Here is a 26,977-nt window from a genome sequence, read left to right as displayed (position 1 = left end):
GACAGACAGGACAGAGCAGGTTATTTTCAGCAGTCTCAGCTTTCAAGTTGCGTAATTTTTTGTAAGAAATTCAAACAATAAATAGCATTTTGTGAATCTTTATTGTGTGGTGGCAGATCGCTGTAGCACCTCATTTCAAGAGGCTCGTGAACCGTTCATCTCTTCCTACTAGTTAATTTATAGCACGAAATAAACATCAGAAGGAATGTTGTATCAACCTTGGAAAGACGTCAGTACACACTACTTTTTCAAGTCCACTGTCAATCTACTAACTCTCCTGACTGCTTCATCGGACAAAATGGCGGATTCTGCGTTATGATTGGTCAGATCGCCTGTCAATCAAATTCCCAGTAAAGGGTGAATTTTGTTCAAAGCTTGTCACAGGAAATAAAATATGCATCTGGGTCATATGGGATGCTTAGAATCAGTATTAGGGTGTCACATATCACATATTACACATTATCCCGTGGAAGTAGCTGAGAAAATGGTTAGAGAGGGTTAGAAACACAGCACCACAGAATGAATGACACTGAAATCCATGAAATCCAGCAAATCGGAGCACTGAGAAGAACATTGCTTACGGCAAAGAGACACAGAGATCCTTTGTTAACGCTGAAGCCCCTATGAGAGTAACAGGAGGAAGTGAGTTATATCAATAAACCTGCAGAGTCGCACACAGAGTACATGCATTTTATGCACACAAGATCCATTAGTGGATTTATTGACGTGTGCAATATTTGTGGCATTAAATGTTCATATTCAAAGGCTTGTTTAAAATGCATATTTGCTGAATGCAGACAGTATATGAATAAAGTATTATAGCATTTGCCTTTCAATTATTAGACGGAACTGTTAAGCAAAGACAGCAAACTAATGAAGACAGAGAACGAGAGCTCATGTGCGTCTGTGATCAGGAGCTGGGTTTTCAGAGCGGTAAAAATAAAACTGCAGCTCATGATTCTTATCAGAAAAACGTATCAGCCGTATGGTGGTAACTAAAAAATTGCAAACATCTGCCAATAATAATCGGCCTTGGTGATATATCAGTCAACCACTAAAGCAAGCAGGACGAGGCCGAGGGACTGTGAGACACGAGACCGGTGCGGCACAGCTGGCGCTCATTATCACTCACACCACCGGCCTCGCCCCGTTCTGACACTATGATTGAATGGATATACATTTTGAGATTTGTTAAAAATTACATTTAAAGTTAGCATGAAATGGAAGTTGTGACAGTCTTTTCTTCCCTCATTTAATATACATTTATTTCATAATAAAATAGCATGAAATGGAAGTTGCGATAGTCTTTTCTTCCCTATTTTGACATATCAAAGTGAAACGGCTTCTTGAACAAAAAAAATGTAGGGTAGGATTTTGTCCATCGGGAACTGATTGGTTGGTTGTGGTTTGCTATCTCTTATGGGTGGCAGGTTGTCCTGCCCTCGCGCCGAACACGTCATTTGAGAAGAGATACTGTTGCAAAAGGGAAGGGATGATTACAAGGGCATGTGAATTTTAAAAAATAAATAATTTATAACAAACACTGCCATATTCCATAAAAAAACAAGAATTGTATATTTTGATTTCATGTTAACTTTAACCGCGTTATTAAATTATTAGTGACCGTTTGAATTATTATTTAGTATGGTTTATACCACAGCTAAGTGCTCAGATGAGATTTTGTCATTTCAGTGCACATCTAAAAGTTTAGAAGCATTTGAAAAGTGGGTTGATCACAGACTGTATGTTCCTTATGATGCTTATGAGCATCCCAGCATGCCTTCAGAAAGAGCAGAATGAATGCAGTTATATACCATATCTCAAGCTTTAGCAGAGATTGTGAGCGTGTGTGTGCCCACACTGAGAGAGGGTGCTGGCTCAAACTGCGATGAGTCATGCAGGAAGTGTAACAGCAGTATCATTAGCATGTTATCCACATCCGCCCACTCAGCCTCTCTCACACACAGACACACACACACAGCTTTCGATTGTTGCAGCTGACAAACACCTCTCATTGATGATGCTAATCATTGCCCTCTGCTAAGCAGTACATCAACAAAAGACACAAATGCACAGATGTACACAAAATATACAATCGCAGTTGCCAAACACAAAAATGTTCCGCACCAATGTGACAAAATAGCTCAAACCTCCGGCAGACAACCTTTTACATAGCCAGTCAAAAAAAGCACCCAAAAGTTGCCCAAAGTAGGGTTGGGCGATGTCCCCTAAATTGGCAGTTGACGATGTTTACAGTAAAACATCGTGATGGTCGATGATATCGTCGTTTTGGGGGGGGGGGGGGGGGGGGTAATTATGTAAATAGGTAGATAATATACTATATCTATTTACATAAATACTATTTTCTACTTAAAACTATAATTTCGTTATTTTTACTAACCCAAATAATGAATCATCCGCTATAGGTTGCACGTGAGGGGAAAAAAATAGGTTCCTTCCACTAAGAGTTGAGCTCTTTTTAAAAAAAAATTATATCTCTTTACATAAATACTATTTTCTACTCTTAAAAAATAATTTCGTTATTTTACTAACCCAGTGTTTTGTATGTGAATGCTGTTGCAACTTGCACGTGAATATTAGCCTACTACAGGAGTGAAGCACAAAGCTTTTAGCCTAGAAAGGAAATAATGGTCAGATAGCACTTTTTCATTCTGCTTTGCAATCTGGATCTGGTCACTCGATTTTCCGTGAATTTTAACAATAGGCCCAGTCCATTTTATCCCAATGGACATGGACATCTCGTTTCTTTTCCTAAATCTTCACTCACGTCGCCATTTTCGCAGGGGATTATAATCGTTTCTTCCTTTCGTTTGCTTATAATTAAGTCTATTAACTATTCACATCCTTTACTGCGGTAAAGTATAAAAAACACTGAAGGACGAATACCTTTTTACTTCAAATTGTATTTAACACAGTTTGTTCTTGTTATTAAACTTGGTTAGGCGCGTCAAGAATAGCGGTCTATTTGAATAGCGCATTTCACACACACGCCGCGGTGATTTTAGTTTCGTTTTCTCTGGCAGTGAATAATCAAACATTCCCTAAATGTCTTGCCCTTGTGGAAGATAAAATCCGCTCTTCAGAACTTTTACAACAAGTGTTGCCTTGCAACATCAGGAGAAAACTTGAAGATATTCGAGAAGGTGTCTATCCAGCTCGTGTCCCACATTCCTCTCAAAGCGCAGAGCGGTAGGCCTATATGACGCATCTTTGCAGGGAAATAGTATGAATAAAATATTTTTCTAACTAATATTTAATTTTCTTATATTCTTGAGGTAACGATTATTTACTGAAAATCGTTTAAATGTTTTATAGGCTGTGTTGTTTCACTGACGGAAGTGCTAAAATAAACACGCATGCATATGGATGTTTCAGCCTCAAATGATTTCAAAATGTAGGCTATGCATATATCTGGCATAGACTACAGTATTTAAAATAGCATAGGCTATATGCATTAGTTACATTCTCAATTTAATTTACAGAGTAATTCCTGCTAAGTTTTTAGTTTAACTAATACTATAGAAGAGATTAGTGTGTGTCGCACTCGCAACGGGGGCGTGGCATCACGATGGTCGCGCTCCATCGTGATGTCGGTCTGCCATCACGATGGACGATGATATCGTCCATCGGCACAACCCTAGCCCAAAGGCTCAGAAACAGATGAAACAGATAATGCAAGATGGGTCGATTCAGCTGCCGCCAACTTCCCTCAACATGGAAGGGCTCTATACATTCATACAAAAGGTCAATAATTCAGAGGGGTATTTTAGTTGAGGCAGCAATGTACTAAGTAGGTAGTGTCTACTTGGAAAAGCACTATGGTGACAGGTCTTTTCACATTTTATTCTCGGAACTTTGAAAAACAGTAATCAAACATCAGCAGTAATGCAATGATAAAATCTGAGACCACTGTATTGAGCGACTGCGCTTTAGAAAGTTAGATTCAATTTAATCTTATTGTGTTCTTTTAGACCATCTTTGCATGTCACTCACATCTAATTGAATAACTGTGTGTAGCTCTAAATGTAAAAAGTGAAAAGAAGTATTTTCAAAACATCTAGTCAATAAGCTAAATCAATGCTCTGTATGAAATTAAACAGAAGTGAAATTAAAAAGATAAAATCTTGCAAGACTGTAAGAAGGAATTATTTAAAATTGTATTTTGAATAAACAGCTGGATATTTCATATTACCTAGAATCTAATCCTTGGACAAAACTCGCTGTCAAAGCTGTCAGATCATTGGCGTGTATGCAGCTCCCTCTGCAGTGACTAAGATCATATAGTTCCTCTGTGCTTATATTTTTATGAACAATTTGAATTAAAATAGGTTGTATAAGGTTTTTTGAGGCAGGTCTGAAAATAAAGATCTAGACAAATAGCCCAGATTCACCAGGCTCTGCCAAACTGGGAGCAAAAATAGCAATGATAATTGAGAAGTCTTCAAGCTTTGGGCCAAGGCTTATTTAACGCAGCTGCTAGCAAGTAGTGTTCTCAATCGAGATGAGGATAAAGACGAAGATGAGGGCAAAGATATGGATGAGGAGAAGGATAAGGTCAAGGATGAGATGAGGATGAGGAAAAGGATGCAGAAGAGGACAAGGACAGGACTTAACAATAAGGTTTTTTTCAGCTTGTCAGTAGCTCAGGTTAGTTCAAATGGCAACATTTTCATATGCATACACAGTGCCTTGCAGAAGTATTTGCAAGCTTTAATTTTTTCACATTTTGTTATGTTGCTGCCTTATGTTTAATACTTTAAATTACTTTTTTTCTCATCAATCTACACTACGTACACCATGACGGCAAAGGAGATTTGTAACAACTTTACAAATGTATTATAAATAAATAAAAACTGAAAAATATTATATTGCATAAGTATTCATATTTTCGTACCCTTTTCTGGGACACTTGAAACTTAGCTCAGGAGCATTCCAATTTCACTTGTAGATGTTACGACTAGGGTTGGGTACCGTTCACATTTTAACCGGTAGGTACCAGTACCTGAAATTCGGTATCGGTACCTTTTTTTGGTACTTTTGGGATGTTTAGATAAATAACTGTAAAGAACCTGTAAGTCATTTAAAAAAGTGTTATTGACATTATGCCAGAGCTGCCCTGGTCTCTGTCTGCCATTGTCTGTGATGTTTGATTACTGTAATATTTACTAGTAAATAGTAGGCTACTAGGTACTTAATTTAATTAATAAAAACAATCATATTATTATTTTTTCTTATTAATTTCATTTCTATGAAAAGATTTCCCACACATTATGTGCTGTGCATTTTCTGGTAATCAAATGAAGACATAAGACATTAATTGGTAACACTTAATAATAACTACACGCTATTAAGCATTAGTTAAGCATTAGTAAATAGTTAATTAATCATTTATAAAGCATTAATAGACATTAATAGCCAGTTTATAAATACAGCTATAAATGCTTTAGTCTTGATTTATAAGCATATCTATGATGTGTTTAATAATTGTATGTTCATACTTTATAAATGATCAATTCATAATTTCAAAATTCTGCTGCATTGAAGATTCACAGAAGCATATAGCCTCCATAATACTTTATTGGAACAACCTGGACTCTTCCTAGAGCTGGCCTTCTTGCCAGACTGGGCAATCAGTGGAGAAGGGCCTTGGTTAGAGTGGTGACCAAGAAGCTGATGGTCACTCTAGTTCAGCTCCACAAGAGATGGGAGAAACTTACGGAAAGATAAACATCAATGCATCATTCCACTTATCTGGGCTTTATGGCTGAGTGGCTAGACTCAAGCCTCTCCTCAGTGAGACACATGAAAAAAGCACCAAAAAGGACTCTCTCAGACTGTGAGAAAAAAGATTTGCTGGTCTGTTGAACCTCCATTCCAAGCATCAACTATGGCGGAAACCAGGCACTGCTCATAACCTGCACAGTACCATCCCAACAGTAAATTTTGGTGGTGGCAGCATCATGCTGTGGGGGTGTTTTTCAACGGCAGGGACTGGGGGACTCATCAGGGTAGAAGGAAAGGTCAATGCAGCAAAATATAGAGATAGCCTTAATGAAAACCTAGTCTGCATCACTCAGAACCTCAGACAGGGCAGAAGGTTCACCTTCCAACAGGGCAATTACCCTAAGCACACAGCTAAGACAAGAGTGGCTTATGGACAACTGTGTGAATAGGGCTGAAAATGTTAGTCGACTAGAAGAGGCTTAGTCAATAAAAATTGTATTAGTCGTTTGGTTGCAGAAAAAAAATTCTCTAGGATATGGAGAAGTCACGCAGTCTGTGAGGGACAAATCGTTAACAGCGGGTCCTTGTGGTAATTACAGTATGTGGGTAGGAAATCCAAACATTCGCCTATCATCCATCAAATATGACCTCAAATATGGCTCATTTGATCATTGTAAGTAGTAACAATTTTACATAACTCTAATGTTAACCTAGATAAATGTACACTACTATTAGGCGCATATCCAAGTGTTTGTGCGGAGTGGAAGCTAAAGTATTAGCGTGCTTTACTTACTCTATCAAACTGACCACCCTTACAGTTTAATTGAGGTGCCTGAGCCAATCATAAATCATACATTTATTTTGGAGAAGTCTAAATACATTGCAAGCACCTAAACCAGCACTGAACATCAACACAATATTTCAGATGAAACCTCGGGTTCAGACTATGGGGATCAATACTGTTAGAAACAAAAATCCCTGCATTTCCTTTTTCCTTCACCTGCCCAGATATACACACCTCTGACGGTAGGGGGTTTCATACATCTTTCACACAGCGAGATGTGTTCAGAGAGTCAACAATATCCTGATGACAATGCATTGATAGTCACACTCTCTAAAGGTCAACCACCCACATGAGGGCCAATTAGAGCCTGCTGTCAACTGCTATCACTTGTGAATTATCACCTCAGAACTGCAGAGAAGTGACGTCAGGCGATGAGAGTGCACAGATTTTGATGAATATTCCCTCCTCCATTCTCTCATACCATTTATCTTGATTTCTCTTTTTGTTTTCTGTCACCATTGTCTCCATCTTTCTTGTTAACACAATGAAGAAAGTGCAACTTTTTTATTCAAAGCTGCTTGCCAATCACAGATGATGGATTCATCTAATCGCCTCTGACCCTGCTAAAGATCCTTTGCTGTACAGTGATCTACTTTGATCTTTTGAGCTGGAGGTCACCTGTCGGACTCATTCATCACATTTGTATTTGTTTTGTTTTATTCTGAATAAATCATAGATTAATATGTGTGTGAGAACCCTTGACCTGCGATGAGGACAAAGCATAATGAATTATTGATTGATCAAAGATTAGAAACGACCTTACAATGAAATCCAACATATCTCAATCAGGTGTTTGTATTCCATTGACAAAGGAATTTAAAAACAAAAACACAGTCCTTTATAAAGAAATCACTGCAAAAAATATTAATTTGTAGATATATTTTATAATATAAATACTTACAGTGGGGCAAAAAAGTATTTAGTCAGCCACCAATTGTGCAAGTTCTCCCACCTAAAAACATGAGAGAGGCCTGTAGTTTTCATCATAGGTACACTTCAACTATTAGAGACAGAATGAGATTTTTTTTTTCTCCAGAAAATCACATTTTTAAAGAATTTATTTGCAAATTATGGTGGGAAATAAGTATTTGGTCAATAACAAAAGTTCATCTCAATACTTTGTTATATACCCTTTGTTGGTAATGACAGAGGTCAAATGTTTTCTGTAAGTCTCCACAAGGTTTTTACACACTGTTGCTGGTAATTTGGCCCATTCCTCCATGCAGATCTCCTCTAGAGCAGTGATGTTTTGGGGCTGTCGCTGGGCAACACAGATTTTCAACTCCCTCCAAAGATTTTCTATGGGGTTGAGATCTGGAGACTGGCTAGGCCACTCCAGGACCTTTAAATGCTTTTTACGAAGCCACACCTTCGTTGCCCGGGCGGTGTGTTTGGGATCATTGTCATGCTGAAAGACCCAGCCACATTTCATCTTCAATGCCCTTGCTGATGGAAGGAGGTTTTTACTCAAAATCTCACGATACATGGCCCCATTCATTCTTTCCTTTACACGGATCAGTCGTCCTGGTCCCTTTGCAGAAAAACAGCCCCAAAGCATGATGTTTCCACCCCCATGCTTCACAGTAGGTATGGTGTTCTTTGGATGCAACTCAGCATTCTTTCTCCTCCAAACACGACAAACACTCGACAAACACTCAAGTTGAGTTTTTACCAAAAAATTATATTTTGGTTTCATCTGACCATATGACATTCTTCCAATCCTCTTTTGGATCATCCAAATGCTCTCTAGCAAACTTCAGACGGGCCCGGACATGTACTGGCTTAAGCAGGGGGACACGTCTGGCACTGCAGGATTTGAGTCCCTGACGGCGTAGTGTGTTACTGATGGTAGCCTTTGCTACTTTGGTCCCAGCTTTCTGCAGGTCATTCACTAGGTCCCCCCGTGTGGTTCTGGGATTTTTGCTCACCGTTCTTTTGATCATTTTGACCCCACGGGGTGAGATCTTGCATGGAGCCCCAGATCGAGGGAGATTATCACTGGTCTTGTAAGTCTTCCATTTTCTAATAATTGCTGCCACAGTTGATTTCTTCACACCAAGCTGCTTACCTATTGCAGATTCAGTCTTCCCAGCCTGGTGCAGGTCTACAATTGTTTTTCTGGTGTCCTTTGACAGCTCTTTGGTCTTGGCCATAGTGGTGTCTGGAGTCCGACTGTTTGAGGTTGTGGACAGGTGTCTTTTATACTGATAAAGAGTTCAAACAGGTGCCATTAATACAAGTAACGAGCGGAGGACAGAGGAGCCTCTTAAAGAAGAAGTTACAGGTCTGTGAGAGCCAGGAATCTTGCTTTTTTCTACGTGACCAAATACTTATTTTCCACCATAATTTGCAAATTAATTCTTTAAAAATCGTGATGTGATTTTCTAGATTTTTTTCCTCATTCTGTCGCTCATAGTTGAAGTGTACCTATGATGAAAATAACAGGCCTCTCTCATCTTTTTAACCCCTAGAACTCTGAGCTGTTTTGGGGCCCTTTAGAAGTTTTGACATGTTCTGACATTTCTGCTTTTTTTAGTTGCTTATAAACATATTAATGGCAAAAGTGTAATTACACTGTATTCCGCACAAACTGGGCTACCATAATATGTAAGCAACATGTATGTACATGCTTGTATTTTTGAGAGAATAATGTTTATGCATAATTTTTGAAAAAACAAAAAAAAATGTTAAAATTAAGGCTTCAAAACACACAATAGATATGTGTTCACAAGCCCTTTGATTATTGGGTGTTTTTGTTTAGAGTTTTTGCTTTACACTGATGTGAGAATCATTGAGCCTACTCATTCACATAAAACAATTCAATTACATTTTGTAAAACATTTTTTCTTTACTAGCACATTATTTGACGGACAGATGGACTTTTTATGGACTTCAAAAACAGAGCCACTATTACTGCAATTCTAATGCTTGGATTAGCCTGGACTTTTGTAATATAACTCCAATTTTATTTGTCTGAAAGAAGAATGTCATATACTAGGATGACTTGGTAAATTATGGGCTAATTTTCATTTTTGGGTGAACTATCCCTTTAAGTGGGAGAACTTGCACAATTGGTGGCTGACTAAATAAATTGTTGCCCCACTGTATAATGGTAATAATAATAATAATAAGAAGAAGAGATTTGTATTAGTATTATTAGCAAACACTGCAATTTATACAGATTTTCAATTCTTTTGTAGAAATATTTTATATAATTAATAAGGAAGAAAATACCAGTGCTTATAAGCAGCAAAAGAATAGTGTTAATGTTATGCATAGGTAAAGATTTTGAATGCCAAACATCCAGCAACTGTGTAGGTCAATGGGAGAGTCTTACATTAATTTTAAAGGGGTCATGAATTGAGAAATCAACTTTCCCTTTAGCTTTTAATATATAAAAGGTCATTGTAATATAAGAATATCCTGTATGTTTCAAAGCTGAAAACTTCCTTGTTAGTCAAAGAAAAGCTTTCATTGGCAGCTGGCTCAACAAACGATCAATCTGCGAATGTCCTTCCCTGTGACATCAGAGAGCAGCAAAACGCCACATCGACAGAAGAAGAAGAAGAACGCCCATTCTGTAGCCCCGCCATCGATTTGCGCATGACATGTAATAGATAAATAACATAGGCCTACGTGGAGTTACACCGGATCGAACTTCAAAGCAATAAACATGCTAATGAAAATTACAAAATAGTGTGCAGTGCCTGGTTGTGGAAGAACACAGTTGCTGCATAAGCTTCCTTCGGTTTCCAATATTAGGAATGAGGTTGAACTTTATTTTTAATCAAGTTCCAGCTCACGTGGGTAAGACATTGCGCATTTGTTCGCTTCATTTCACCACAGATTCGTTTGTAAACAAGAGACTGGATTTGCAGACAGAATGAGATTAAAAACGATGCTGTGTCTTCTATATTGGATCCGACAGGAATGGTGTAACACACTTATGTGAGTAAAAAATGTTTTTTATACATGTGATAGTATTGCATTGTTACAGTTTTTTTTTTTTAGATCTACTGATTATGTGCACATATCTAACTAAACAAATTAAAAATAACTTACCACGCTGTCACAGGCTGGAGTATCCTTTGTGTTTGAGGTGTTTTTGGTTCATTGTCCTGCGATTTGGTTGTCTGCCTATCACCAGACCAAGCTCAATTTAAGATGAACATTGGTCTGGGGAGTCTGCTATGTATTTTCTACTGCACAAGAGGCGTGATAAACGGGCAATGACCCATCGCTTCTCTATCCGACATCATGTTAAACCCGCCAATAGCGTGCCAGGTGGATAAGCCAGTCTGTGATTGGTTCCCGCAAAAGTGTAACGGAAGTGAGTCAATGTATAGAAAAATAATGTAGGAACTAGATTTTCTTTAAAATATACTTTAAAAGACGCTATTAAGGCTTTTGGAGTCGTTTTTGTGAGAAAATTTTACTTCCGCATCTAAAAATGCCAAAACCGGACGTGACATAACGAGAGGGAGTGCGGTGAATTTCAACGATAGCAAAACAATGGATCGCAATGACAGCTCGGACGCTGAGGACATTATAAATGTTTATTAATACTCATATGGCAGACCACAGCCATACAATTATGACACACAATTAGGGACAGACCAGGATTAGACAGAACAACGATTACAGGAGACAAATTGAGTTGTTGTGTGAGGAGAAACAGTGGAGAACAGCGGCAGGTGTCTCGGAGAGAGACCAGTGTTAGCTAGATAAAGCTAGCTAACGATATGATCACTGTGCTCAGATTACAACACTGTACTGATTATAATCATGTATCAGGCAGCAGTGTTGGGAATAACGGCGTTATAGATAAACGGCGTTACTAACGGAATTACTTTTTTCAGTAACGAGTAATCAAACGAATTACTGTTTCTTCCGTTACAACGCCGTTAGCGTTACTGAGGAAAAGAAATGCGGCGTTACTATAATTGAGCTCATTGAAGCGGTTTTCATCCGAACAGGCTCTCTGTCAGTCGGACCTGCAGCGCGCGCCCATGTGTGTGTGTGTGTGTGTGTGCGGGCGTGCACTGGCCATGCGTGTTGGGGGGTGGGTTGGGTGGTACACATAACTGATGATGATTGGTGGGTGGGACACAAGGATGAGGTTGATAGGTTGAGTTCACACACACACACACACACACACACACACACACACCTATGACGCACACGCATATGCACAGTCAGCGATGGCAGTCCAACGACTTTAATGGTAGCTTTAGCAAACTGAAAGTATAAATGCTACTTTTCTCTCGTTGAGGTGAAAGGTAAGAATGTTTATGTAACGTGCAGCTTATGCCCAGGAAGAAAGAGTCTATCCAAGTCGGTGGCAAGTAATTATATTTCTAATCTAATGAAGCCTCACGTCATCACAGCCACAACATTAGTGGCTAAAAACCCAGGTGATAACGTGAGCTCCACTACCAGAGGAGTAGTAAAGAAGTACTGATACTATTTACACAATATTTACACTATATAGTAGGTCTACTGATAATATTTACACAATATGTACACTATAGTAGGTCTACTGATAATATTTACAATAATATATTTAATTTGATAGGTGTCTCACATTGTCCCACAGCAACATTACAATAGTGTACATTAATGTACAATGTTTTATAATAATAATTTATTCTATTTAGTGTCCAATTCATTCATTTAACATATTTAATATTGGGGGCATCCAAGTTATTTGATATATTTGAACATTTGAAGAAAATAAAAAGTAACACATTAGTTACTTTCCCTGGTAATTAGTTACTTTTATAATGATGTAACTCAGTTACTAACTCAGTTACTATTTGTAAGAAGTAACTAGTAACTATAACTAATTACTTTTTTAAAGTAACGTGCCCAACACTGTCAGGCAGTAGCAAAGCTGGTAATGTTATTGTCATCTAGTATTGATACTTACCAATGACAGAAACTTATAGGCTTTGACCATCAGGAAAAGTCACACTCGTTAATATCCGTCCACACTAAACGTTATGTGATACAACGTTAGCGGTTTCTCATCACGACTGATTTGGTAACTTACTCAGCAAATGTTTAAAAAACAAGACTCACGCCACGGTGCACAGTTCACGTTTTCTCCGAGCTGCATCTCTGACGGATCTGGGACCGTCACATCTCCCGCCGGCGGCCGAACTACAGACAGTGTATTTGTGTTTATCCTTTATTCAGTAATTCTGAATTATGTGTTTATTTCGTGCCGATTCGCCGCTAGTGTGAGGATGTATATGACGTTATGAATATGTATTTGAGCGAACTTGAATGTACATACATGGCATGAATAAAATATTTACATTACCAGCACTTAATTCAGAACTTTTTTTCAAAAAAGTGTGAGACTGTATTCATTTGTGTTAATGTACATACTTTGTATTATCACGACAGCAAAGAAGCATCACGTGTGGACGTTTATTCATCCTTTAGGCAAGGTACACACTGGCTGCGTGACATGCGCGGCTCAAGCCATGCCGAGAGCGCAGTCTAGAAATAGAACCGACGCGACACACAAGTGTGTTGGAAGCGTTTCCAGGCAAAATAGAATAGGAAAAGCTGTTTGTCATTTTGACACGAATACATATTAATAAATTACATTTTGATGTGTGAAAGTCTCTAGGTTTTGACATAAATGCAGATATAATTGTAATTAAGAAAAAATAATATTCTCGATTTTCAAATATTGTACCTGTCAATACAGAACGAAATATTCTGCAGCCTATTTTGCCGTCAATACTGCTGACATTGGGTGCGTCGCAATCAGCTCCCTAGTTCAGTAGTCAGGGCACTGATCAGGGAGTCAGCCCCATTGACTTATGTCCTTATCAGTGCCCTGACTACTGAACTAGGGAGCTGATTGCGACGCACCCCTGGTCTTTGCTGTATCAGTAGGTTTAAAATGAAGTATAGCCCTCCCTGTACGTAACCTAGCAGCAGCAGCGCCGCGTCAGACACGCTTCTGGTGTGTAAATACATAGAAAACGCCACGCTCACGTCACGTAGCCAGTGTGTAGCCGGCTTTACATGAGTATAACAATGTTTGACTCCATCATATCGCCGTGATGATAATCCTCCGGTCTAAAGCACTATACACACCACCGCGTGTTTCGAAGCAGATGCGTGAAGGGAAGTCCCGTTTCTTCACCTGCCCAAAACGCCACCATGCAGAATTCCTAACTTCTTTTTTTTTTAGGAAACCTGTGGACACGATGCCCTGACAGGCTGGACACAATAATTTACCATGACAATGATGAATTGGAATAGAAAAACTACCGAAAATACACAGACTTGTACTGAATACCAACCTATTCTGCACTGAGCCAACGCAGAGCTCGGCGAGCGACTCCCTCTCGTGACGTAATCTGACGCGATGTTGAAAAAAAAAAGCACTTTTTCCAAGCGGCCAACGAAATGGCCACTTTATCTACTAAATTTGTGCTCTTATGTCTTTTTAAAACATTTTAAATCCTGCATTACCTTTTCATATGGTATTTTCACACAAGGTTATATATTCATCTCGAAAAAAATTTAACCTGCAATATGCCCTTTAAGGATTTAGTGAAACACTACCCAGAACGTCTGACAAATATCAATACAGTACAGCCTTGCAAGCGTTACAATAAAAAGTACTAAAAGAATTTTCAAGCACTGTTATAGTCCCATAAATACACCAAGAAAATCAAAAAGAGGCTCACTTCAACATGTCAACAAGTGCCGTTCCTACGAGCTGATTTTAGCTCGGCTAAAATAGTTCATCTGACATTCCACTGGCACCGCAGAGAAAGTGACAACCTGAGCACAATTAAAACAGGCTCTTGTGTAAAGTACTGTAGGTGCATGTGTCTGTCTAGGCTTTTAAAGCTGTGTTTGGGACACCTGATTAAAGAATACCAAAAGTGTTTCTGCCTCACATAAACACACAGAGAAGCACCACCATGAAAGGATGAGAAACAAAAGGTTTGTCACAACAAGCCATCAAAAAATTACATTGTTATCAATTTCCACTACTCCGATTTTACTCCCTCTACTGTTATCTTTCTCTCTTTCAGTTTAAGGGATGACCAAAGCGGTGTGTCTGCAGTGTGTAAATAATTGCAAACGCATGAGTGCATCTGTCAAACATGGTTACCGGGGTCCAGGCTCTAAGACAGCAGCACACACAAACACACACACACACACAGACAGACATAAGACTGCAGACAGCCTTTGCAGATCCACACAGCCTGAAACACAACCACACTAGAATACAGAGCATCATCTTATAGAAACTGCACTGCTCCCTTCCCACAATGCAAAGTGTCCCTGTGAGAGGGGAGAAGAAATGTTCGTAATAAGACTTCTCACTCGAGGCTGAGTGCTCATGGAGAGGCCACGGACCACAGCTCTAAATCAAACTAATTACTAATTTGTGCTCATTTGCTGACACTTTCCATCCAAAGTGACTTATATCATGTCTTAATTAAGTGTGACAAAGCATCAAGTGATAAACAACATGTCTGTCAGCAATAAATCTATTTCAGAGGTTAATAACATCTCTTTTAGCAAGACCTTCAGTGAATAATGACGCAAATTTCACTATAATTCAATACATTGTGTGTTCTACAGAAGAAGAAAAAAACATCCGGAATTTTCAGCAGCATTCAGTCTTACATGATCCTCCATAAAGCACGGATTCTGTGCTCAAGAAACATTTCTTATTATTATCATAATAATTTAATATTGTTAATATAAATATGTATAAAAAGTCGTTTTTGATCAATTTAATGCATCCTTGCTGAATACAAGTATTCATTCCAATCTATTAAACGGTACTGTAGCTTCAAAAGTCAACAGCATTGCCTGTCAAGACTGGTTATTATGGCCAGCTCAACCATTAACAACTAGGCTGCATCAACCCACCAAACCCAAACATCTTTATCATCTGAAGTTTTTGAGCTTTGCACTTACTTTGATCATTTAGATCTTTATTATGGAAAAACAGGAGCAGATGGTGTTTGTGACTGTAGAGAATTTTGGTAGATTTATAATGTATATGTGAGGCTGATCAGAGAGAGACAATGCAACTCAAATCTCACAAATCTGGAACACACAAGTCTGTAGAACGGTCTACATTCTAATACAAAACCCATCACACTGTGCCAAAGAAATCAACAATGATTTCCATGTTTTTCCATGTATTTCCGTGTTCAGACCACCTGTGCATTTGCTAAAGCGCTGAAGGCAATGCTCTACAAAGTCCATTATATTTTGGTTATCTATTTCAGCATGCAAAAGATACTAAAGATGATAATTTGTTTCAATCAACCAAATATAACTTCACTTAATCTTGTTAAGCCCCCTATTAATGCAAACTTTAGATTCTGGAATAAATGTATAATTTTGGGTGATGAAATTGTGTGCAAATAGGGAATTTCTACAATGACAAAAGGTTTTATTTACAATATTCCCAAATTCAGTCTGATTAAAACAGTTTGAATAAATGCAACACATTTCTGCACAGATTATTCTATGGTTAGAAATAAGACCTACTAAACCTAAATTTAGGGTGTGTTTGGTTCGATTCATAGACCTTAAAAAAATACGACGACGCGACTTCATTGACTTCCGCTGACCAGAGTTGAAGCTTTCGGAGGCCGCACACGGAGCTGACATCTTGGGACTGAGTCTGCGCAGTAGCGATATCGGGACCGGAGTTGCGCAGTAGAGAGCAGGAAGTAGAGGCACGATTATCAAAAGCCCGCCCACTCTCACAGATGCAGAACAATTCATTATGATGGTGTGAAATAAACAGTTATGGAAATGTAGAAATGAAAGCTAAAGCTCCAATCTCCTCCCAAAAATCCTGAAAAAAGTCCGTTAGTGCCTCAGTGACAACTTCACTCAGAGAAGCCGTCAATCTCAGCTGTCAATCATGACGTCACACCCCTCGTTTTTATAGCATCAAATAACTCACTAAAACTAAACTTATTTAAAAAAACGAACACTTGAAATGAAATCATTGTGATAAAAACTGCCTAAAATGACAGAAACCATCTTTAGGAAACAATTATTTTAAGTGTAATTGAATTGTTTAGTGTGTCTCGCGTCCATTCTAATGCATGGAGAGGTGGAGTTTATTAGCTATACTGGGACCGGCCAGATCGAGGCACAGAGCCTTCCGTTTCTGAGAGGAGCACTACAGGCTTGGTTCGATTAAAAGGAACCCTGGTGCGATTGCTCTGTTAGTGTAGTTCATTCGAATAAGTATGAACCCTTGTGCGCACAAAAAGGCGGACCAAGACCACTGAAAAGTTCTTGGTCCACTTCCAAACAAACTCTGGTGCAGTTTGAATGAAATACGAATGCAACATGGACCAAAGACATGAAAATGAACCAAAAACGGGACGTCACATCAACAAGATGCGACCCTAAAATGGACAAAATGGTCAAGCAATACTGTTTTGTCTAGTCATACAGGGAGTGCAGAATTATTAGGCACGTTGATTTTCTGATCATATTTTTTTTCCAGGCACATTTGACCAATTCCAAACCACAGTAATCCTATTAACTACTATTGATTTAGTATTTAATAATGTATAAGTGATATATAATTGTTCATGAAGGCTGGAAATGAAAATCACCTTATATTCAGGTGTGCAGAATTATTAGGCATGTTTTCTTTTACAGATAAATTGAGCCAAAAAAGAGATTTAACTCAGACTGAAAATTCAAAAAGTATTAAATGCCCATGAGAAGGATGCAATACTAATGCAATACTAGACATTGCAGTTAAGGCATGACCATTGGACAGTGAAATGCTCGTTGGGTCAGCAGGATCTGACAAAAACAGGTGGTGAAGAAAAGACACCTGTTAACTGCAAAAGAATTAAGAATTAAGGTGAAGAATTAAGGGTGAAACCATCAGGAACCCTTTAGTCTCCAGCGCCACCATTTTCCAAAGCTGCAACCTACCTGGAGTCTCCAGAAGTGCAAGGTGTCAGGATCTCAGAGACTTCAGTTAGGGAAAGAATCCTAAAAAATGACCCCCACTAAATAAGAATCATAAGCTGAAGTGTTGTAAAATACATGAAGAAGGTTTTTTTATAGGCTTTATGGACAGATAGGTTGAGAGTGACTCTTGAAGGACCAGCACCACATCCTCTAGTACCACTGTTTGAAGAATTAATCTTCCAGAATCTGGCAGTACGTTTTGGGAGTTCATTTTTAGTCCATCTCTGCAAAACGGACTTCAGGATGGACTAAAATGAACTCCCAAAACGTACTGCCAGATTCTGGAAGATGAATTCTTCAAACAGTGGTACTAGAGGATGTGGTGCTGGTCCTTCAAGAGTCACTCTCAACCTATAAAACCTATAAAGCCTATAAAAAAAGCAGGCTTCATGTATTTTACAACACTTCAGCTTATGATTCTTATTTAGTGGGGGTCATTTTTTAGGATTCTTTACCTAACTGAAGTCTCTGAGATCCTGACACCTTGCACTTCTGGAGACTCCAGGTAGGTTGCAGCTCTAGAAAATGGTGGCGCTGGAGACTAAAGGGTTCCTGATGGTTTCACCCTTAATTCTTCACCTTAATTCTTAATTCTTTTGCGGTTAATAGGTGTCTTTTCTCCGCCACATGTTTTTGTCTGACCCTGCTGACCCAACGAGCATTTCACTGTCCAATGGTCACGCCTTAACTGCAATGTCTAGTATTGCATTAGTATTGCATCCTTCTCATGGGCATTTAATACTTTTTGACTTTTCAGTCTGAGTTAAATCTCTTTTTTGGCTCAATTTATCTGTAAAAGAAAACATGCCTAATAATTCTGCACACCTGAATATAAGGTGATTTTCATTTCCAGCCTTCATGAACAATTATATATCACTTATACATTATTAAATACTAAATCAATAGTAGTTATTAGGATTACTGTGGTTTGGAATTGGTCAAATGTGCCTGGAAAAAAAATATGATCAGAAAATCAACGTGTCTAATAATTCTGCACTCCCTGTAGTCGTGAGTTTGCCCATCACAGTTCGGTACAGGCATCAGAACCAAATCTACTCGCAGCAGAATTCCTGCTGGTATTTTGACTCCTGTTTTGACACATTTGATAAGCTTTTCACGGTTCTTAGTTGGTCAAAATCCCATCATTCATATCATCGCTGCCCGATGAAACTCACGTATGTCCAAAACGGTTACTTTTCAGGAAGTGAAAAAAACACCGTATTTCAAAAGCAGTTGAATGTAGCGTTGTCATACTTGGTACGGCATCTTTAGATGTAACCATATTCTTGCCAGTGTAATGATATAATCCACATTTGACCAAAATTGAGTTTAAATGGACATAAGTGCATATTTTACAGTAACGGTGGTCGATACTTTTGTGGTTCTTCCGATCATTAATTAGAATGGCCAAGTCGCGTTTCATATTGACAGAGGAATACGCTCAGTTTATTAAATAGCCTATGACTTAGTTTATTAAATACGCTTAGTTTATTTAATATTGATTATAAATTTATGAAATGTCTCTTGCAAACTATGAAGGGACAATTAATCAATACACTGACATGGTAATGCTAGACAGATACTTTGTTTGTACAGTCCTACCGTAATTTTGTCACTCCTAGACATACGTCTGGCGTCAGGGGGGAAACGTTTACCTCGATGAAGGAAAGTCATTGTCTCACCAGGCTATGTTTCACGAGACCGGCGAGATGCTTCCACAGGGCGGGAGATACGCGGCGTGATTGACAGCTTTGACACCAAATGGATATACGTGAAAATCAGATGACATGATTTCACAACTTTTCATTGGCCATTTAGATATGTGAAGCATACTGTATACGGAAATGAACCTGGACATTCAATCCGTCGAAAAATCTCAAAATCGGCAAAATGGACATGCGTGGTTTTCATTGGACAGCGACGATATTTTTTGATGGTTGGTAAGTTCCGTCACAAAATATACGTAATAAAAGCTTTGTTTTTTGGTCCGGACCAAACGAACCAAGCAAAACGAACTGCAAGTATGTACACACCCTTAGAAGATGTGTACCTTAAAGGGATAGTTCACCCAAAAATGAAAATTCTGTCATTAATTACTCACCCGCATGTAGTTCCAAACCTGCAAGACCTTTGTACATCTTTGGAACACAAAGAGACTTTGTCAGACTCTTATGCTGTTGACGTAACGCAAACAGAGCAACGCTTCCAGAACGCCGGCTTACCATTGGATGACGCTGTTCACGTGAGCACCACGACGAATGCACACGAGTCGTTCTGCCTTAGAACTAGGAAACACTGTACTGTTTACACTGGGTCAACAGTGTAAGAGTCTGACACAGGCTAGAGGAAGTTGTTGAATAAAGTCATTATTTTGTTTGTTTTTTGCACACAAAAAGGATTCTTGTCACTTTATTAAATTAACATTAAACCACTATAGTCACATGGACGATTTTAAAGATCTCTTTACTATCTTTCTTGCCCTTGAAAGTGTTAATTAAATAGCTGTCTATGGAGGGGGCAGAGAGCTCTCGGATTTAATCAAAAATATCTTAATTTGCGTTCTGAAAAATGAACGAAGGTCTTGCGGGTTTGGAATGCATGAGGGTGAGTAATTTATGACAGAATTTTCATTTTTGGGTGAAATAACCCTTTAAAGACAAAAACAATCATTTAAAGATTGTATACACATGATATGACCACTTTAAGAAGGAGTCATATCATAACTTCTGTATAAAAAAAGGTGCTGAAGTGAAAGCATTTCCAAATATGAAAGTTATGGAAGTTTAAATTTACTGTAAATGAAAAATACAGTAATAAATATTTTTATTTTATATAAAATATATATTTTACAAAAAAAATTTACTATAAAATTACTATAAAATCAAAGCCATATGTCTAACCAAGTCGTGTTCCAAATTTGAAATTCATATCACAAAAATTGAAGTCCCCATGAGATTTTGTTTAGGCGCTATAACAAAAATAGCCACCGGGTGTCATCCACTTTCCACTGATTGTTTTTTGATGCATTTTCCTGTAAATTTCTGTCCAAATATCACTTCCATCACAAAACAGTCGCCAAATATGGAACCTTGATACTGAGACCTTTCCGGCGATATGTGTTTTTGTCAAGATTAGAAATTTGTTTTATTGTAAAGTAGTTAAAATACATTTCGTAATACGAAACATGACGCCGCCCACTAGGGGAGGAGCCCACTAGAAGAATTTAGAGTACCGTTTCCATGGCAAGGCAACTTCTGATTTCAAAACGGTTTTCAAAGGATGAATTGAGTTCGTAAGCTTTCGAATGATACCTAATTTATGATAATTACTCATATAAATGATACGAAAAAAAGGCGATCAAAAAAAGGAGCGCCAGGCGTCCCACCAGCGGGCCGGTGACAGTTAAGGGATTAATGCAAAAACTGTCTTATGTGAAGCTTATGAGTGTTGATTTATTATATCTAAAAATAAATAGTAACGGAATTTAGGCTAATAGTTTGGGCTCTGTTGTAAACCGCAATGTGTAAGTAAGGGCTCCCTACATAGTTTACAGCATTATCTTTAAGAAACTTTTAGTTATAATTGAATTCATTTAAGGACAGACACAATTTTTTCCGTAAACCACTGCTTAATAAAAATAAATAAAATGCTATTTTTTAAAACTGCTGTTCCGAACCCATACCGAACCGTGACTTCAAAACCGAGGTACGTACCGAACCGTCAGTTTTGTGTACTGTTACACCCCTAATAAAAAATAAAAAAACTTGATGAATTTACATAATTGAATGGCCTAAACGTTTAACTAGAGTCGTAGCTTACTGTATTCTGGCAGTCTTTGTTAAGCAGCTGGAGCAGGTCAGATTCGAAGACCTCCGTGGAGGGGAAGAGTGCCACACGTAGGCCCTCCAACACACACGAGAAGCTCTTCAACAGACGAGGCTTCCGCAGTGCATCTGCTGCAACAGAGATGGAGTGAATATAACATTAACATTGTACTCATTTCCTGCGTGCACAGCCAATTCCATCCAGCCATTTTGTTATTTTCCTTTATATTTAATGGCTATTCATTTTTTACAACATTGCAGCAACAAAGGAATTAATTAGACAGTAAAAATTTATTTATCAGCACACTTCAGAATGCCAAGATCCTCTTACTCATGGCAATCAATTCAAATATGAAAAAAACCTAAATAAAAACAGAACAAGTGCACGGGATAACACACTATTGAGCGATGCACAAGAGAGCTCAATGTGTTCCAGAAGCTGCGAAAAATCCATGCAGTTGAGGCCAACGTAATGGAGCTCCATGTGGCCCAAATTCCTCTTCTGATTTAAAAAAAGAATTAGGACCAATGATAATTTGTCATTTGGAGTATGTGTCTGGCTGCAGCATCACAGACACATTTCCTCCAGCTGAGATCTTTGGCTGGCCCCATTTCCGCTCTCAGCGGGGGTCTCGCTGAGAAGCGTTTCAAACATTGTCTATTGAGAAAGTCTTCTGCATATCTAAGCCAATGCACCCACTTTTGTTTCTTTTTGGTAAAAACAAAAAAATAGCTCACTTACCCACAGGGGTCTAAGCAACTCAATAATCGATTCCAAAATCATTTGCCTGATATGAAAATGGTCACAATCACATCACATGCTTTTGATTGTCAAGATTTGCCTGGTCCCCCTCTGCACATCCAAAAACTTAGGCGATGATAACCTGTTCTCTTTGAAAAACTCACCCTTGATGTTTTATTTAGACCTCTCAGAGAAATATGGCAAAAAATAAAAATGCAATAAAATAAACCCTTCACGTAGAGACAGGTTAAGTGAATCACCCTCCATAATTAATTTAAAGATAAACATCTGTTATACAGCATTAACCCCTAAGCTAACTGTGGTTCCTATAATTGATGTGCATTCCCCAGTGAAAGCTGTATATAAATCAGTTTCTTTTAGAAATGTTAGACTTCAATGTTTACAGAATACATGAAGACTCATTTCAAAGCTCAATGATTTTTTTTAAAGTGGAATCCAACCTGGAATGTAGGAAGAATTTAAACTAATATTTTGTGCGGTACACTGCTGTAGTGAGGTACAATAATATGTTTAATGTTTTTGACAAAACCAGTAATCTTGTGAAAATGTAATTAATTCCTAAATATTTCTGATTACTATTAGGGGTTGAACGACTTTTTTAAAGTCGACATTTATGTGATTAAAGTTGAGTCAACGACAACTAGTCGTCATTAAATAAACAAATAAGAATGAGACTCTATGGCATAAGCTATGACAATACGACACAGCGCTGCTCAAAAGGCTATTGCTCCTACATTACAGAATATTTCTGTGTGCACAAAATCTGCATGTGACGTGCAAGCTATACTGTCTGTGTGCGTGTTACAATGCAGCAGCTTAAGCGCTTATAGATGTTTGATACGTGCATTCAACCTATCAATTTTAAGCATCCAGATGGTATAATCAAACCAATCTTGTGGAGCGTACTCTGACCATTTTAGTTTCTTTTACTGTTGGAATCAAAGCATAAAAGTGAACTTCATAAATTTCTTATCCTGTCGCGCCCTCTATAGGCCATGATCAGCGATTAGTCAACGTCAAGCTTAAAACGTCATGGCACATCATTAAAGTCGACTCGTCTGTGCAACTCCTAATTACTATCAATGTTGAAAACATTATGGTTTCCACAAAATTATTGAGCACAACAAATTTTTCTACAGGATTCTTTAATGAATAAAAGATTCAAGACATCAACATTTATTTGAAGAAAAAAAATTCTAACATAAATGTCTTTACTGTCACTTTTGATAAATTCAATGTGTCTTTACTGAATAAGTAATAAGTATTTTTTTAAATAAGTAAGCAATGGTATGTGAATGATAAGTGCAAGAGATGTGTATGCACCGGAATGAAAATCCTGGGGCGAAAGCGAAACCGAAAATTTAGGATGCACTTGGCCGAAAACCGAAACCAAAGCCGAAAATGGCTTCTTTTAAAAACGTATACTAATATATATATATATATATATATATATATATATATATATATATATATATATATATATATATATATATATATATATATATATATATATATATATATATATATATATATATATAAATTGCTTGAATTTAATGGATCTGAAATGAAAAAATCACGAACCAATAGAATAAACAAACTTTTATTAAGTTACATAACAAAACCTAAAATATTTTTAACAATAAATAAAAAATAATAATACCAAATAATATTATTCTTCAAGTTTTATGTTCTATCAAATAAAATAGTTTTTTAACAGTCCAAAAGATCCACAATTATCTGAATAACTGCACACACAAATCACAGAATGGTTCTCATTAAGAACATGAGATGCTGCACGGAATAGTCTCTCACTGTCTGTCACTGTTCTTTGGGAAAAATGGCATTTGGGGGGTAAAATATGTGTTTTTTGGCAGGGTTGCCAGCTAAAATTCGCATTCCTGGGTCTAAATATCACATAATTGGGGTCGCTTCAACCCGCGGACATTGAAAAACATCCCGCGGGAAAACCACGGACTTGGCAACACTGCTTGGGGCAGATAAATACCTGCGTGCAATCTGCACAAGCAATGGAAAGCGGCCTTCATTCGCGCGCCAGTAGTCAAGGGGATTGTCGCTTCTGGCAATGGGTAGTTCAGCTGGATACATCTCTATTTGCTCTCATACCGCTGACATGCTTCATCTTTGATAGGCAGACGCGTCGCGTGGTAACAGCTCGACCGTGAGTGAAACCTAAGCGCTTGCGCACGGATGGGAGGGGCGGGTGACATTCATTTTCGGTTTCCGTTTTCGGCTGTTTTTTTTATTTCGGCCCGAAACCGATAATGCCATTTTCAGCCGAACATTTTCGGCGGCCGAAATCTCGGTGCACCCCTAGTGTATTTCTATCATTTAGTTTTTTTTTTTAATATAAATTAATTGAATTCAAAAACAGGGTCTCAAACTACCACTTTTTCAATAAAATAAAAGTAAAGCTATACTATTGCTTTGTGTGAGAAACAGACCGAAAAAGACATTGGGTTTTTATCATTTGCAAACGACTCGCTGAGTCAGTGAGTTAAACATAAGAACGGAACCAGTCGGATTCATGAACAAATCATTCAGACAGGTTTTGTTTGCTGGATTTGATTGTATTTTTTTTTTTACAAAAACAAGACTTTGCTACTTTTTTATGATCTCTCATTAAGCAGAGCTCAGACAGATATCCAGATTTTTAGTGAACAACCACATACCTTTGGGCCTGTTTATCACAAAAAAGTTATCATATGTATGTGTGTGTGTGTGTAATAATACATAGGTTGCTGTGGCAGCAGACAGCAGGCCCGCTGGTTTGAATGAGTCACAACCAGGAGAGTTTCACTTTCACGGATCACTCAGCCATACACAAACACAGTCTATCACTGTTTAGCTTTAACACACTCACACAGTCTGCCACTATCAAAGCCAGGCCTGGAGAGCTCCGACGCACTCAGACATTTACTGTACACACAGTCTGTTACCTCAAACACACTGCACAATCACTCTACACTCAACTACACACACACACACACACACCAAACCAGGCTTATCTGCACAGCAGCACTGAGGCCTGACAGCCAAACAAGTGCAGCATCGTCAGGACATTACAGCATACAAACACTCCACCACTGCAGCCGAAGAGAGATGCGCTACAGAAGGTCTGATAGGTGACGGCTCCAGAGAAGAAAATAGAGGAAAATTCAATGTGCCTCTTAAAAATCTCATGTTTGCTATTGTTTTTCTAGTCATGCGTGTTGTGTAACTTTAAAGTTTAGGATACTGCATTTCTCTACTGTAGGAGTTCCTTCTATCAATTTAACCCCTAAGACCTAAATTAATTAGCTTCAAATACTACCTGAGATTTCAAGTAATGCTAATTTTTCAATAAATACAACATATTTCACAACTACACACTTAAAGGGATAGTTCACCCAAAAATGAAAATTAGCCCATGATTTACTCACCCTCAAGTCATCCTAGGTGTAAATGACATTCTTCTTTCAGACGAACACAATCAGAGTTATATTACAAAAGTCCAGGCTAATCCAAGCATTATAACTGCAATAATAGTTGCTCTGTTTTTGAAGTCCATAAAAAATGCACCTGTCCATCGAATGACGTGCTCCACGCGGCTCCGGGGTGTTAATAAAGGCCTTCTGAAGCAAATCAATGCATTTGTGTAAGAAAAATATCCATATTTAAAAGTTAATCAAGTAAAGTTCCAGCCGATCGCCTTCCATGGAAAAGTGTTGAAAGTTGAAAGTGAAACTCAAGATGCGTACGTGACGTCATGACAAGCGTACCTGGTCGCGTTAGTCTTTCGATCGGCAGAGGACCTTTCAACACTTTTTCCATAAATTGAACACGGAAGGTAGTCGGCCGAAACTTTACTTTATAAAGTTTTAAATATGGATAATTTTCTTACACAAACGCATCAATTCGCTTCAGAAGGCCTTTATTAACACCCCGGAGCCGTGTGGAGCAGGTTATTTGACGGACAGATGCATTTTTTATGGACTTCAAAAACAGAGCAACTATTATTGCAGTTATAATGCTTGGATTAGCCTGGACTTTTGTAATATAACTCTGATTGTGTTCGTCTGAAAGAAGAATGTCATATACACCTAGGATGACTTGAGGGTGAGTAAATCATGGGCTAATTTTCATTTTTTGGATAGTTCACCAAAAATGCTTACCCCCAGGGCATCCAAGATATAGGTGACTAAGTTTCTTCAGTAGAACACAAATGAAGATTTTTAACTCCAACCATTGCAGTCTGTCAGTCGTATAATGCATGTGAATGGTAACAAAATCCATGAGAGTAACAAAAACATGCACAGACAAATCCAAATTAAACCCTGTGATCGTGCTCATGGCTGTTGGACATAGTGATGATGTATTAGAGGTAAAAAATTATATAAATATTGTTCGGTTTCTCGCACAAACCGATCGTTTCGTGTCTTAAGACATTAATGCATTATACGACTGACAGACTGCAACGGTTGGAGTTAAAAAACTTCATTTGTGTTCTACTGAAGAAACAAAGTCACCTATATCTTGGATGCCCTGGAGGCAAGCAGATAAACATCAAATTTTCATTTTTGGATGAACTATCCCTTTAATAATTCTATTGTTATTTTTCGTAGCTTGAAATGATACATCTTTATTAAGGTAGATATAAATGTACATTCAACAGCAACATTTTAATTTAAGGTTCAAATGTTTTCATTGAAATGGGCTGACTATTTTTGACCTTTTAGCTTTTTTGCAGCCCAATTAAAGGGGTGGTAAAACACATTCTTTTGAAGGCTTGGC

General features: G+C 38.0%; 1 protein-coding gene across 1 annotated transcript in view; it reads right to left on the bottom strand.

Moving 5' to 3' along the window:
* The window catches only part of nphp4 (nephronophthisis 4), a 268,868-nt gene that overhangs the window by 152,303 nt on the left and 89,588 nt on the right, over window positions 1-26,977 (bottom strand). Inside the window, exon 6 of the mRNA XM_079826906.1 lies at window positions 21,419-21,552. Within this exon, the coding sequence (XP_079683032.1) occupies window positions 21,419-21,552 (134 nt within the window). The remainder of the gene's footprint in view (window positions 1-21,418; window positions 21,553-26,977) is intronic.

The sequence above is a fragment of the Gobio gobio genome (genome assembly GCF_949357685.1).
Source record: "Gobio gobio genome assembly, chromosome: 10".
Lineage (NCBI taxonomy): Eukaryota > Metazoa > Chordata > Actinopteri > Cypriniformes > Gobionidae > Gobio > Gobio gobio.
Note: the sequence above shows the minus strand (reverse complement) of the source record. Positions and strands in the feature narration are given on the sequence as shown.